Raw genomic sequence first — 14,120 nt, 5'->3', positions numbered from 1 at the left:
CTTTGGTGAACCAATCTAAATAATTAAATTTGAGATTACTTATTTTCCAAGTGAACAACTAATACTGTGGTTTCTACTTTCTAGTACCAATTGGGCTACAACATCCGTGTAAGGTGTGTAACTATACCACATAGATCAGCGGATATATAAGTGTTGAGAAATCTTGATAGCTATCGGCCCTTAAAAAACAAATAAAAAAAGATTTAATTGAAAGTCTCTAGGTTTCTCAAACATTAGTTTATTATTTATTTATTTCTCAGACATTAATTACTCGAGACAATATACTCGACTGAAAGAGGGCGACTGATTTGGATTATACTGGGCATATTTGGATGTTGTTATTTAGTTAACCCTGAAAAGGACAGAAGTAACTTGCTAATAGTTGTCTGTATTAGTTTAATTTGGCTATAGTTTATTCAACATATAGTACTATCTCAAACATTTATTTACTCGAGCCAACGTACTCTTCTGAAAGATGGCGATTCATTTGGATTTGATATGGATGTTGCTGCTTTAGTAAACACCGAAAAGGACTGCAGTACCTTTTTTAATTGTTACTAATTGTCAGTATTATTATAATTTGCTGGACACTGTGCTTTAATAGTTATGTTTTGACAAATTCAATGGAACGCTCGTTAGGTACTTTGACAGTGATTTCATAACACCAGCAAACATGTAGATTGACAGTGACAGATGGTGGCATTTGAGCAAGTATCTTGTCTAAATTTTATTTTTTAAACAACAATCTTGTCTAAATATTAATAAAGTTTTTGGCAAGACACCAGCTTAATTAGAAGTTAATACTCCCCCCTGTCCCCCAAGATATAGCCAACCTTGTTTAATAATGTTATATTACGCAACCTACTATGGTCGTCGTACATGTTTTACACATAGTAGCACTGATCGTATCTCTTTTTATATAGGGCTTTGGGTATTAATATTTTGGTTGTTACAAACATTGAGTTCGTCAGAAGTAGCAAATCCCTCTATTCTCTGTAGACTAAAGAACTTCATTGCAAGAAAGCCATTGCATAATTATGATCCATATATACAGCCTTGTAAAGCTGTCCAATTAATTCTTTGTTATGTAGAAAATCTACATATCATTATATTTAAAAAATGACAAAAAGACTCCTATACACCCATTAAGGCGAAGATGAAAATGCTTCTAAGATCTTTTGGCCAATGCAATACACCACAACTTGGTCTCATCTCTAATAGTTGAAGCCCTCAAATTCCTATGGTTTCATATCCACCAAGCGACCAATAGTACTAACCAATGTTGCTTAGTGATTTGTTGCAAAGCCTGACGCCACTACTTGCTGAAAACAACGTCATCTGGCCCTGTTGTTTGATGCTGCAGTCCAACCAAGAACAGCTCAGATCAGAAGCAAACACTGCACACTTGTCAATACACACATGAAGTAGTCAGCAACTGCTGCACGTTCTCCTCCACCACACACATAGTGTGAATTATTCATGGTGATCAAGACACTGCGACGACCCAATCGGTCAGCAGTCCAACAACGATTCAGCGATGCTAACCACACTGAAATTCTGCAGCGAAATGGAGCCCCATCTTGTCCAAATTTCCTTCCATTAAGGTGTTAGTGATATGCCCTAAAGGCAATCATAGAGATGATTGTATCACATACTATGTTTACATATTTATCCGACTTTGTTCCTTGAAATAGATAAACTCATTATTGGTTAATGAATATATGATTCTTTCATGAGACTCTTTATGTTATGTGTTGCTATTTCTAAAGGATCCCTGATCAAATATCATATGTGGAACAAATATGTTTAAACGATCAGCACATGTATTAATTGATGATCATGTCTCCTATAGAGATACCAAATTAATAATGTGGACACATGTTAGTGAACATGTTGTTGGATAGACCCAACATGAGACATTGCAAGAGCCATATGTGTTGTGTCATCAGTGATCTCATTTAGTGTTGGTGTTGAATCCTTAGACCTGAGATTATCATGGTTCCCAACATGTGTAGTAGCTTACTTAGGGACTGCTAAACGCTACTCCGTAATTGGGTAGTTATAAAAGTAGTTTTCGGGTATGCTATGAAACATGTAGTGAGATATGAATAATCAAGATGAGATTTGCCCGATTTGCCCCTCCTATGGAGAGATATCTCTGGGCCCCTCGATGTTGTAGATTATGGAAGTGCATGGCCATGCCAAAGGTGATTGAGGAGTCAATCATAAGTTATATAATCTATCAACAGGTTCGAGTGAATGATTGAGCTATTAGAGGATGGCACATATCTAGCCTTGAGCTTAATCGATATCATGAGGCAAAGGGGTTCATATAAGTATACACTAGAGGTTCAGCCGATATGATCTTTATGTATGCCCTGGGTCAATACGTTCTGCTAGGGGCCGCTGTTGACGCGTGGACCGAAAAGGAGTTTTCGGGTTACAGCCGAGTATATATGAACCTACAGGGTCGCACGCTTAATGGACTGGAATAAGGGGATTGGATAGAGATCCAATATGAGCTTAATTTGGATAGGGATCCGAATAGGAGTCCTATGGGCCTTGGAGGCCTGAGTGATGGATCCTATATATTCGTGAGGGGTGTGACCGGCGGAGGTATTGTATCACGTGAGAAACCCTAGCCGTCACTTCCCTCCCCGAGCAAAACCCTAGCCACGCGCGAGTGCTAGCACATTTGCGCGTGGCGTTCCGTCCCTGTACGTGTGGATACCGGTAGAGGCACCGCTGGTTTGCGGTGCTGATTGGCATGGGAGTACGGCGAGGAGAACGCACGAGGAGGAGAAGGTCGAGCCGGTGCGATCGACTACTTCCTCTACATCGACGCGCGCTACTTCGCGAGAGTTCCTTCGACTTCTCAGCGTCTTCTTCCGCTGCGCAGTACGTCGAGTGGTAACGATCTATGATCTAATACTTGCATGGTTCCTGGTTTACGCGATAGAAAATTTTGATTTATGCTATCGTAGCCTACACGTATCCCAACATAATGCTCAAATTATTCCACCCCCTGCCCCACACACACACACAAATGACCGTAAGCTGATCTAGTTGTAACTTGTAATTTGTAAGCACACCTGATCTGAAGAAGACGTGGTGTCCAATTGTCCATATGTGTTGATCTCTTCCACTCCAAGAGTGAGCCTAATCCCGGTTCAAATTTCCCAAAGTTGAAGATATTCCATCAGAGGGTTGGGGTTGGTAAACCTACCATAATGTTTTTGTTAGCGCTTCATAACGCGTTCTTCAGTTAGCAATTCTCCTTGTCACATGCTCACAAAGAGATGGCGCGAGATCAAATGAGGATTTGTCATGTAACCATTTATCACTACTACCTTAAAATGAGTATGGTACGCGAAAAGTAACCACCGGTTCCAATGTTCTATTCTCAATCACCCTCCTAGCATATCTCTAATTGTATAAGCCTAGCCTGTTAGTACAACGTAAAGACATTATTACTAGTCAGAAAAAAAAAGATCCTGTTGCCATCCTCAGCAATAGAGATGACCAATATGAAGAACATAACCACTGAGTTGGGAGATGCTGTGGAAGATCGGGTTTAGAAATTACGAGTACTGGTTTTGTCATCATAGAAAAAAATCAGAATAAGTACTTTCGTATTTGTTTTCTGCAACTTACATCAACATACAATTATATAGGCAGGAATAATATCCAAAATTGTCACTTGAAACCAGGAACAACAATGGTTTGCACTTTGCAGCTCTGCATTCACCTTCCTTCGTCAATGCGTCCAGCTATCCCTGGGTACGAGTTGAGAGGGGCGGTCTCCCTCTTCTCCCTGAACTCACCAGTAGTAGATCCAGAGTAGTAGGAGCTGGTGGCATAGCTAGTGTCACCCCCTCCTCTGAGCTGCCATTCAGTGATGTAGCTCGGCTTCGTCACCACCTCAGTCACCTCAATATCTCCGGCTAGGATAGCCATGACTCTGGACATTGATGGCCGCTGGTGCGGTGACCCTTGAGTGCAAAGGAGTGCGGCACAGATGACTCTCAAGGCTTCCTTCTCATTGAATTCCTTGAGTTTTGGGTCTACGATTCCGAGTGCTTGCCCCCTCTCATATAGTGTCCAGGCCTGTAAATTAGCAAATGCACAGCTTACATTACTTTAGGGACTAGCATCAGCTGATGTTTTCTCTTGGATTCAAAGATCATCAATATATAGGCTTACCCATTCAAAGAGATAGATCTTATCTTCTTCACGTGAGTTGTCGGTGTTTGGTCGACCAGCAACAGTCTCCAAGGCGACTACCCCAAATGCAAAAACATCGGCCTTTTCAGTAAGGTGGCCTCTCATTGCATACTCAGGTGCCAGGTAGCCACTTGAAAAGGTCAAGTAAGGATAAAAATATTAGGTTATGTTTTGAACATAAACTCGGAATAAGAGCATGTAAAATGTTCATACAGCGTGCCGGCGATTTTTGTGCTGATATGGGTCTTCTTCTCATCATAGAGCTTCGCAAGTCCAAAGTCAGAGATCTTGGGGGTGAGATCAGTGTCAAGTAAGACATTGCTGGCTTTGATGTCTCTATGCACGATGCGAACGCTAGACTCTTCGTGAAGATAAGTTAGGCCTCTAGCAACGCCCAAAACGATCTCAAAGCGTATTGGCCAGTCTAGGTTAAAGCTTTTGCTTGCTAAACATGTAGAAATAAGGTATTGATAATTAAGATGATGGTATAATGTAGAGAAGATAATTCTCGAGAGTGCATGAAGCAAGGAACTTAATAGGTGCTAGTGATGAGCAGAACTAAACTTACCAAAGAGTGCTCTGTCTAGGCTTCCATTTTCGAGGTACTCATAAACCAACAAGGGTGTGTTACTATCAATGCAGCAGCCATGCAATTTCACAAGGTTCCGATGTTGCACAGCTGAAATTGTTGCAACCTCTGTCACGAACTCACTTTTTCCCTGATGGGATGATTGAGAAAGTTGTTTGACAGCTATGACTCTTCCATCAGGTAGCTTACCCTGCCAAAGGAAGATCTCTAGGTTACATACATATTTTGATTATATACCAATTAAATTGCAAAGGCAGTTCAACTTAGTAAGAGAAGTTTCACGGATTGAGTCAGGGGGGGCACTAACCTTATAGACTTGCCCATATCCACCTTCTCCCACCATATTTTGAGAACTAAAATTCTCTGTAGCTAACTTTAGTTCAGCATTACTGAAGACATTAGGCCTTCCAGCAAGGTTGTACAGTTCTTTATTTTTCCAGCGCACATGCAAAGGATTTTGCCAAGAGTAAATCATTTGAAAAATTTTATATCTGAATACTTGTACTTCTAAATGATACCTTCTTGTTGCTGCGCAGTTTTTCTTTTCTTCTTAATCAACAGAAAGATTCCAACTAAGGCTGCTGCTCCTAAAACTGATGCACCAATCACTATTCCAGCAATTGCACCTGCTTTACTTTTCCTTTTTGGAACTCCATTTCTCACCGTTGGAGTAAAATCTGGAAATAGTGTTACAATAATTAGAATCAAATATATTCCTCTCTTGAAGTTATTTTTTTAATGATTTAGCTTACTTGGGGTCACACTTATGGCAGAGATCATTGGTCCATAGTAACCTTGAGTGGGAGTGCAACAAGTGCCCTTGCCAGCCCAAAAGAAATGTATCTCAAGGAAGTTCTTCGACACAGTTGCATTGTATACTTTGTTAACTGCAGTAAAAGATTTTCCACCCGCTGTTTTCCTTACATCGAAGTTCTTCTCTTTCAGATCGCCCTAAGCAAATGCCAAGCAGGATAAGAGAATATTTTCAGATAAAAAAATAGAAAAAGCTGGTAAATGAATTACTTCCCTATGTAATATATATGTACCTGCACATATATGTCAAAAACTCTCCTTCCATTGCTTTGCCAAGTCTGTGAGTCCGGAAAAACAAACTCTGCAAATCGAAGAAGAACAGTGTAATTTCCATTCTCAAGTCCTAGGCCATAGTAGCGCAGTGATGATGGTGACATCCTCGCAGTCTGGAACAGTTCTGAATCCTTTGCATTTTGAAACTGCTGGGGACTAGATATTATATAACTTCCATTTGGAGCATCATAGAATCTCCCTACATTGCTGACTGCCCATCTTGTTTCCTTGGTAACATAATACGATGCAGCTCCAAGATTTGTAGGATCTGCTTCATAGATTGTATTATCTGAACTTCTCATAGATCTATTAGTGCCACAGTCTACCGCAAAGGAATAGTCTACAGTTAAGATGTAAAAAATCATAATCACTATTTAAATTCGTGAGTCTGTTTGACTGCTACAAAACATGAAGAATGAAGAAGTATACATTCTGGAGAGCCAAGGAAACATGGAGTGTCCTGCTGGAGACAGTTTAGTCCTGATGGTAGAATACTGTGCGTATAGTGGAAACAAAAATTTAAAAAATTGTGACAAAGATTTTGTTAAAATATATGGTTGCAAATGAAATGTCACAAGTACCTATTGTTGTTGCTGCGAATATTGAACTTGTTTGCCACCAAATTCCTTGAACAAAACAAAACGTGTAGATTGTTAGGCAGCAACTTCATAGAATCAGTACTGAGTGTGTCCTTATTTCCATATTTATCAGTACTTTCAACTTACAGTTGCAAATTGTTCTCAGTAGCCCATGAAGGAAAGCTTCCCGTGAGTTGGTTGTATGAAAAATCTCTGCAAAATGGCTAGAATTACCACATATGAAATGAATATCAATGCAGCACTGAAAATTATTTTTACTATGCTACTATGTTCAATTGAATGGCGTACAAATTGTTCAGTGAGGAGCTCTTCACAGCTGGTAAGCTTCCTGTAAGGCTATTGTTCCCAAGAAACCTAAAACGAAGTACAGTTCAAGATGATGAAACATTGGCTTGTGAATTGTTTTTGTAGTGGAAGTAATCTTCAGAGAAAAAAAAGGAACTCCTTACAAGTATACAAGCTTGTCCAGATTGAGGATTGACTGAGGAATTTGGCCTGTGATATTGTTAAAGCTCAAGTCCCTGTGCCATAGAATAGCAGTATTTCTCGAATAAACACTTCACATTAAACTATAATAAACAATTGCCTATAGAAACAGGAAGTGTCACTATGTATGAAAAACTTACAGCAAGGATAATCCAGACAGCTTGGAAAAATTTACTGTCCCAAGATCATCGGATATCTTGCAATTCCTCAATATTCTAAAAGAAAAAAAACTCAGTTAATAAAAACTTTCTCGGTATATAAAACTGTAAAATGTCGAACTTAAAAGCATGTCACATACAGGACGCTCAGAGAGGTCAGGTTACTGACAAAGGCCAATGAAGAGGTCCCATTTACAATATCACCAATCCGTCTGCATATGGATATTTAGCACATAAGTTATGATGACAAGCTTGGCCCTCCCAACCATTGAGGGACATATTTCACCAAAGGAAAAAAAAACTCACAAGCTTGTCAATTTGGTTAATCTGGAAAAACTTGCCGGAATCGGGCCTTGAAAAGAATTTCCTTGAAACCTCCTACAAGTTCGTACTTTAAGATAAATTAGGAATATGCACACTCTAGTTTAACATAAGAAGAAGTATGTTCACATCCAGAAATCTTGTACAGATCAGTTAAATAAAGAGAAGCCACGTCATGGTAGCAAGAAAAGGTATCTTTAACGTTTCTTATATGCCATAGTTATCCTCTGTATTTTTACAAAATTATCGTGGCACCATAGATGTCTCGAGGAATAAAAGGTGTCGGTGGTTTTTTATGAAGGTATTATGGATATCCTCAGTGTTTACATGCCTGTTTTGAGTCGCGTATCCTGTAATATAGTATTTCTCTTAAATAAAATGCCAATGTACTCATTTCGTCGGATTTATGTTGAGACTAAGGACTGGAAAGTGAAAATGTTACTCTCGTAATTCAAAATGAGAAGAATATTTGCAGAATAATTATGTTGCACAATTTATGTCCATCTCCTCTACAGGATACAATAACAAATATTTTATTTAGAAGTTGACAACAAATCTTACAGTTCTTCCAAGTTTGTGAAGCTTCCTAAATAATCAGGTATTTTCCCTGTGAAATCATTATCCGATGCCCACCTGCGAGAACAACAAATCTAAGCATATGAATGAACAATTAATATTTCAATTGTGGCTCTATTATTGAACATACAGAGTATTCAGGTTCTTAAGCTTTGAGAATGTCGAAGGGATTGGACCACTCAAGCCAGAACTGTCAATGTACCTGTATTGAAACATTTAGTAATTATCATGTTCAACAATAGAGATATTACTTGTCCACATTTTAGGATTTTTAGAAGTAGACTTTGATAGTCAAAGGGGAGTGCATTTACAATTGGTCGAGTTTTGTCAAGTTGCCAAATTCTTCAGGAAGTCCACCAGTAAACTTGTTCGAACCGATCCCTCTGAAACAAAACAAAATAGATCAGGAGTGACATAAACTTACGTGTCTGCACTGCAAACAGCAGAAAAGTGGAATAGTATTCACCAATTTTAGGTTTCATTTGGATTTAAGCGTATGAATCACCATTTGAAAAGGACAATTGCACTGACATGCCTATCATCTGAGTTATGCTTTTCTTTTGGAACTTCTCCTTTAGAACTTGTGCAATTATTTTTATGCCATATAACTATATAACTTCAGAAGTCACTAATCAACTGTTAGGAATGAGAAGCCATGCAAGAAGGTGTCTCTTACAGTGAGCGGAGATCTGTGAGATTTCCAAGTTCCTTTGGAAGTGGTCCAGATAGCGAATTGATTGCTAAAGTCCTTTTTTGTTTCAAAAACAGAATGAAAGAAGGTTAGGAGAAAGCACAGGCGGATGGATAGTACTTAAATCTATAACTTGAAATTAATTAACTCTGACATGTATTGCATGGCAGTCAATTTCCCAATGAATGATGGCAGAGGACCTGTCAAGTAATTTTGTTGGAGGTCCCTGAAACCACATAAGAAACATCAAACAAATTAGCCGAACACGATAAGCTTGTATAGCTGAGTTCTGATTACTACTTATCCATTTATTCCAACAATTGAGTACTCAAAACATGGGATCGAATTATTTTTTACTGCAAAACACTGTCAACAGTTTAAAGTGGTTGACAGTGATAAAGATATGTTTCATCATTAAGATATAGATGTTAAGCTTAAGAATCAGACATCATACAAGTTAGTTAGATGGGTGAGATTCTCCAGCTCTGCAGGTATCGGACCAACAACACTCAACGAGTTCACCCTCCTGCATAAACAACACGTCAGAAAAATTCTTTGCATGAACGAAAGTAACTAGAAGCACAATATGCAACACAGCGCATGAACGAAAGGGCATGTTGCCTAGTGGTTATAGTGACCTGAGTAGTACCCAAGGTCCTGAGTTCAAATCTTCTATGGAACGAATTTTAGATTGGGTTGTTTGATACTGGATACGTACAGCTTGGTGATGTGGCAGACGGTGTTGTTCTTGTCGGAGCAGTCGCACTTGATGCCGGGGTTGATGGTCTGGCTTCTGTCGATGTTGGTGTCGTCGACGGCGGTGCCACTGCAGGGGTCGCCGGTGGTGTTCCATGTCTTGGGCGGGCTCGTGCCCCATCTCCCCAGGATCGCGTTCAGCGCCGCCGCTGTGTTGGACACGTGCCCACACCATTATATACATATCCACATCTTTTAGGGTTATATGCAGAGACTAAGAAGAAAAAAAACAGAGGAAGAGCAGAAACAAAAGATAACAACATTTTCAGTCATACCCTTCTCTTGAAAAAAGAAACATTTTTAGTCACCAACCTAAGACAAAAAAAAAAGTTAGTTTTTTTTACATAATGGAATAGAACATCCTGATCTTTACACACGAAAAGTTAGTTAATAGGAAAAAATAGGTCTCTTTCTTAACGAGGAAAAAATATCTTTATTGTTGTGCTTATGTTTATATTCTTATATTTCGATGTTTAAAACTTGTAACTTAATTTTTGGAGTTCATTTTGTGGTTTTATTTTATAGGAATCGGTAATGATACCTATACTCATAATTTTTTTTTATAATAAGTCGTACGGGTAAGCACAAACAAAGAGGCTGTGCAGACATTTGGTCTAAAAGAGATAATCTAAAGAAGGACATGAAACAACCGAGAACTTGATAGTAAACTCTGCAGTACTAAACTGCTAATCTGCCTTTAAACTCGTCAAAAAAAAATCGTCTTTCAACTATTGCAACCAGCAAACAACATATGCTAATATTAATGCCAGTATGCTGCAGTGCTGCACACAAGAAACAAGCATCAAACATGTATGTCTCCTTCCTGTCTCCCTGTCCCTGAATTCTCATAAAACGAAGCACAGAGAGAGAGAGAGAGAGAGAGAGAGAGAAGCTAGCATGCATGTATGCAAATTAACGCCGGGTAGTAAGTAGTAACATACCTTCGACTGGATCAGTTCTTGCTGCTTTCTGAGCTTGAGCATGGACTGCAGCAACCCAAGAACACGCGAGCACCAGCCAATACAGGAGCTGCCAACCATGGCCGCCGCCGCCGCCGCTGCAACGCATCATCCTCCCCATCTCTTTTGGCTAACCTCTCAGTCTCTCCTCTCCCTGAAATTCTCTGCAGCTAAGCCTGCCAACGAATGTATATATGTACACACATAAGTTGATACCTAGAAGCATCAGTCGGCAGCATGGATGCGCAACTTGCAGCAGCAACCATCAGCAAGTTGCTTGCTGACAGATAGCAGCAGCAGCTCTCCAGTTTCCAGATGAAGAGGACCTCCGAGAATTCAATTGTCTGATCACCATGTGTTTGTAATGCCATTAGTTGGAAGATTAATATTCAACGCGAAAAAAGCCGTGTAGACGACGTGTACTGACGACGAACTGGTCTCAAGTTGACCTTCTTTTGTTAATTAGTAGAGTAATTCTGACTTTCATAACAGTACGGTACTTAATTACTTTGATCCGAACATGAACCAATTCCAAGAGCACAGGTCATCGCACAGATATGCATTCTTTTTTTGTTTCAGTAATTGGCTTTACAAGAATCAAGAGGTTAATTAGTTTAGTTTTGAGTTCTGACATAACTGGTGGACAGTGACTTGTTTGAAAATATTATCAGGAGTTTCAGTTCCTAGGATACATGCATCGGGGATATATATGATGCCAAATATGACTTCAATTGTGCCCATATCTAAAATTCTAAATCGACTACCCTGAGAAGAAGAAGTAAGCCATCCATGAGTTGAATGCATGCGTCTACATTACAGACTGCGACATAAAGTTTTGGATCGACCAGTACCACTACTACCTGCTATACTAGTTGTGCATGCATGCATCTCTGGTCAATTAAGAAAGAGACAAGTCGATCGTAGCTAGAGGCTTAGTTAAGTAACCAACCACTGTAATACTCCTTACATTTCAAATTGATCTACATATTTCATAGATACACCAAGACCAAGAAAAGTTAATAAATCTCTCGTACTATATTTACTCTAGCAACAAACTCAATACATGCACCATCTCCACTATTTCCTAGCCAATAGCAAATCAAGATATTGCATGTGGGTTATAAATATTTGTGTGCATGGATACATGCATCAATGTCCATTTACTGCAATGCACAAATAACGAATAGACTTAATAAATGAATACAAATATATAGATTATTTAGAAATAATCTAAAAAAATTATATGTAGATCAATTTGGAATGGAGGGAGTAATTAACAAGATGGCCATGCATTTGGGCAACCTGCTGGAATTGTTGGATCGATGTAGAGTGATGTTCGAGCTACCTAGTTTTTTGGATCGATGTACTCACGTTGGGATATATATATATTAGCCTGCTAGCGACGGTTTTGATCATAGCCCATAGTATTTGTGTTGATTGTTTCGTTGCAGCGTACGAGCAAATTAATTAAGATGCCACCTTTGTCGTCACGAAGACATGGTAATATGTTAGTCATATGGGTTAAATTATGTTAGATGTGTAGGAGAAAGGACTAATACGTTGACAATAAATTAAATCAAGACTTGACCAATTGAGCATGCATAAAATTATTTCAACAATTAATATAGAGTAAAATTAAGCGTATGAGAATTGAACGACTCTACACGTATGTGTGTGTGTATATATAGCAGATGATCATGATTTTCTATGCATGTACAACTAGGGTAGCGACCCAGCGAGCAGCCGCTTAATTGCGAGCCAGTAGCGTACAGAAAAGGTTGATTTGGTGAAGTTCGAGTCATATACTGCTATAGGAAAAAAAGTCCACTTTTGGTCCCTCGGTCGATCGAGTTTCATTTGTGCCCTTTAAACACAAAACCGAGTATAGACTATATAGAGTGCAAATCAGCTATTAAAACAAGTATAAATCGAGTCCTGTTTTGAACCATGGTTTTGTTCTATTATTGTCATATAAAATAATAAAAATAATTTGTGAGTCCCACTTGTCAGTGACATATCTAGCTATCTCCTCTTCTTCTCCTTCCTCTCCCTAGCTCGTTCTTCAGATGCAGAGCTCGATGCCGGTCTGGTCCTCCCGCACCATTGGTGATGGCTTTTGGGTGGGGTGCTGGAGCTCCTTCACCGCTCCCATGCTACCACTGGCCTGCCAGTGCCAAGTGCCAACCAATAGCCCGCTGTCGCGTGCTTCAAGCTCCTCATGCGTGCAACGGAGGAGATCGATCGATCGATGGGAAAGACGAGGGCCGGCCTTGAGGATTGGGTGGACAGTAAGTTTTATTAGTAGAGGTGACTAGATCTTCCAATTTCATGCATGACATACATCATTAAATTATAGGTTACCTCTATCACACAATTACCAATATCTCTAACACTCTCACTTGTTTATTAAAGTTTGTGTAGAGGTTGCTCCTTGCATGAGAGGTGACTATTTCTCTCTCATCCTTGTTCTCTCCTCCACTTTATCATTTAGTCCTATGTGTCATCTTATAGCTTGTGCTTAGATGTCCATAGTATTTGCTCTAAGTTGTCGCCGCCTCGGGGAGCGGCGGTTCTACGTGGAGATGTCGACGACAACGACGTGGCGTCGAGGAGGGCCTCCTGCCGGCCTCCTGGAAGGCCACGACAGACCTCATCAAGGGCAACGCTGATGGATCTACGAACTGTGCAACGGATCTCATCAGTGATGAGAGCAGCAAACAAGCTCTTAATTTGAGTTCTCGTCGTCTAATCTCTTTCATTTTTGTTTTCTTCCTCTCCCCTGTTGAATGCCATTTGTAGTTCATCGAATGCATATTTCTGATTCCTATGACTTGTATATTTTTCTATATGGTTGGAGAGATAAATGTATATGGCACAACACATATGACCACATCGATTAAGTTTAGTTTTGGTTGTGTATATTGATTTGCGTGTGCAGAATTATTTGGTTGAATAATGAGATGTTGTGGCATAATAGCTAATCTATGGTACAAGTTGGCTCTAGTATCAGTTACAAAATAACATAACATGAGTGCAGCTAGCAGCTGGCTACACTATTGATTTTGCTCTAGGAGAGTTACATGGAGATACATAATGTGTTCTTCTCCCTTTTTTCCCACCTCACCTTCCTCATTTTCCGCACGCAAGCTTTCCAAACTATTAATCGATGTGTTTTCTATAGAAAAGATGCTTTAAAAAAATCATATTAATCTATTTTTAAGTTTATTTTAGTTAATACATAATTAATCAAGCGCTAATGCGTGCTTTGTTTTGCGTGCCAGAGAGTAGGGGTTCCCAACCCCTCCTCCTGAACATAATTAAATCAAGTAATCCCTCCGTTTTAATATTTTAAGTTATTTGATTTTTTTCTTAATCAAACTTCTTTAAATTTAATCAAACTAGCTTGGTGGCCCGCGTAGTTACACGGCTAGCACCCAAACAAAATTATATATTGTTTAGTATGATTTTACTTAAAATTTATTAAATAGTTATCTCATTGTCTTAAGATTTTGAAAGACCAAACCTTATCATCCTTGTGTTTCTAATTATATAGTTTTAAAAGTCACACCAGTTGCTACCCCTTATGCCATCTCCTTCTTTATTTGTTTGCTCGATCTACCACTATTTCTATTCATTCTTCTTGGAACCTTTATAAATTGGATTTTATAGTTTTTA

At 39.2% G+C, this 14,120-nt stretch overlaps 1 protein-coding gene across 1 annotated transcript; it reads right to left on the bottom strand.

Moving 5' to 3' along the window:
* Positions 1-3,528: 3,528 nt before the first annotated feature.
* Positions 3,529-10,622, bottom strand: LOC127782248 (probable LRR receptor-like serine/threonine-protein kinase At1g56130). Its single transcript, XM_052309364.1, has 24 exons — positions 10,428-10,622; positions 9,449-9,635; positions 9,185-9,256; positions 8,885-8,956; positions 8,716-8,787; positions 8,351-8,422; positions 8,170-8,241; positions 8,025-8,096; positions 7,449-7,520; positions 7,283-7,354; positions 7,125-7,199; positions 6,948-7,019; positions 6,787-6,852; positions 6,625-6,690; positions 6,481-6,525; positions 6,329-6,393; positions 5,860-6,239; positions 5,566-5,764; positions 5,332-5,490; positions 5,121-5,239; positions 4,793-5,003; positions 4,438-4,669; positions 4,204-4,354; positions 3,529-4,107 (listed from the first exon to the last, which is right to left on the bottom strand). The coding sequence occupies exons 1-24, from the start codon at positions 10,564-10,566 to the stop codon at positions 3,745-3,747; spliced, it is 3,105 nt and encodes a 1,034-aa protein (XP_052165324.1). The 5' UTR covers positions 10,567-10,622; the 3' UTR covers positions 3,529-3,744.
* Positions 10,623-14,120: the final 3,498 nt, after the last annotated feature.

Source organism: Oryza glaberrima, chromosome 8, assembly GCF_000147395.1.
Source record: "Oryza glaberrima chromosome 8, OglaRS2, whole genome shotgun sequence".
Classification (NCBI taxonomy): Eukaryota; Viridiplantae; Streptophyta; class Magnoliopsida; order Poales; family Poaceae; genus Oryza; species Oryza glaberrima.
The sequence above is the reverse complement of the archived record's forward strand: the minus strand, read 5'-3'. Positions and strand labels throughout refer to the sequence as shown.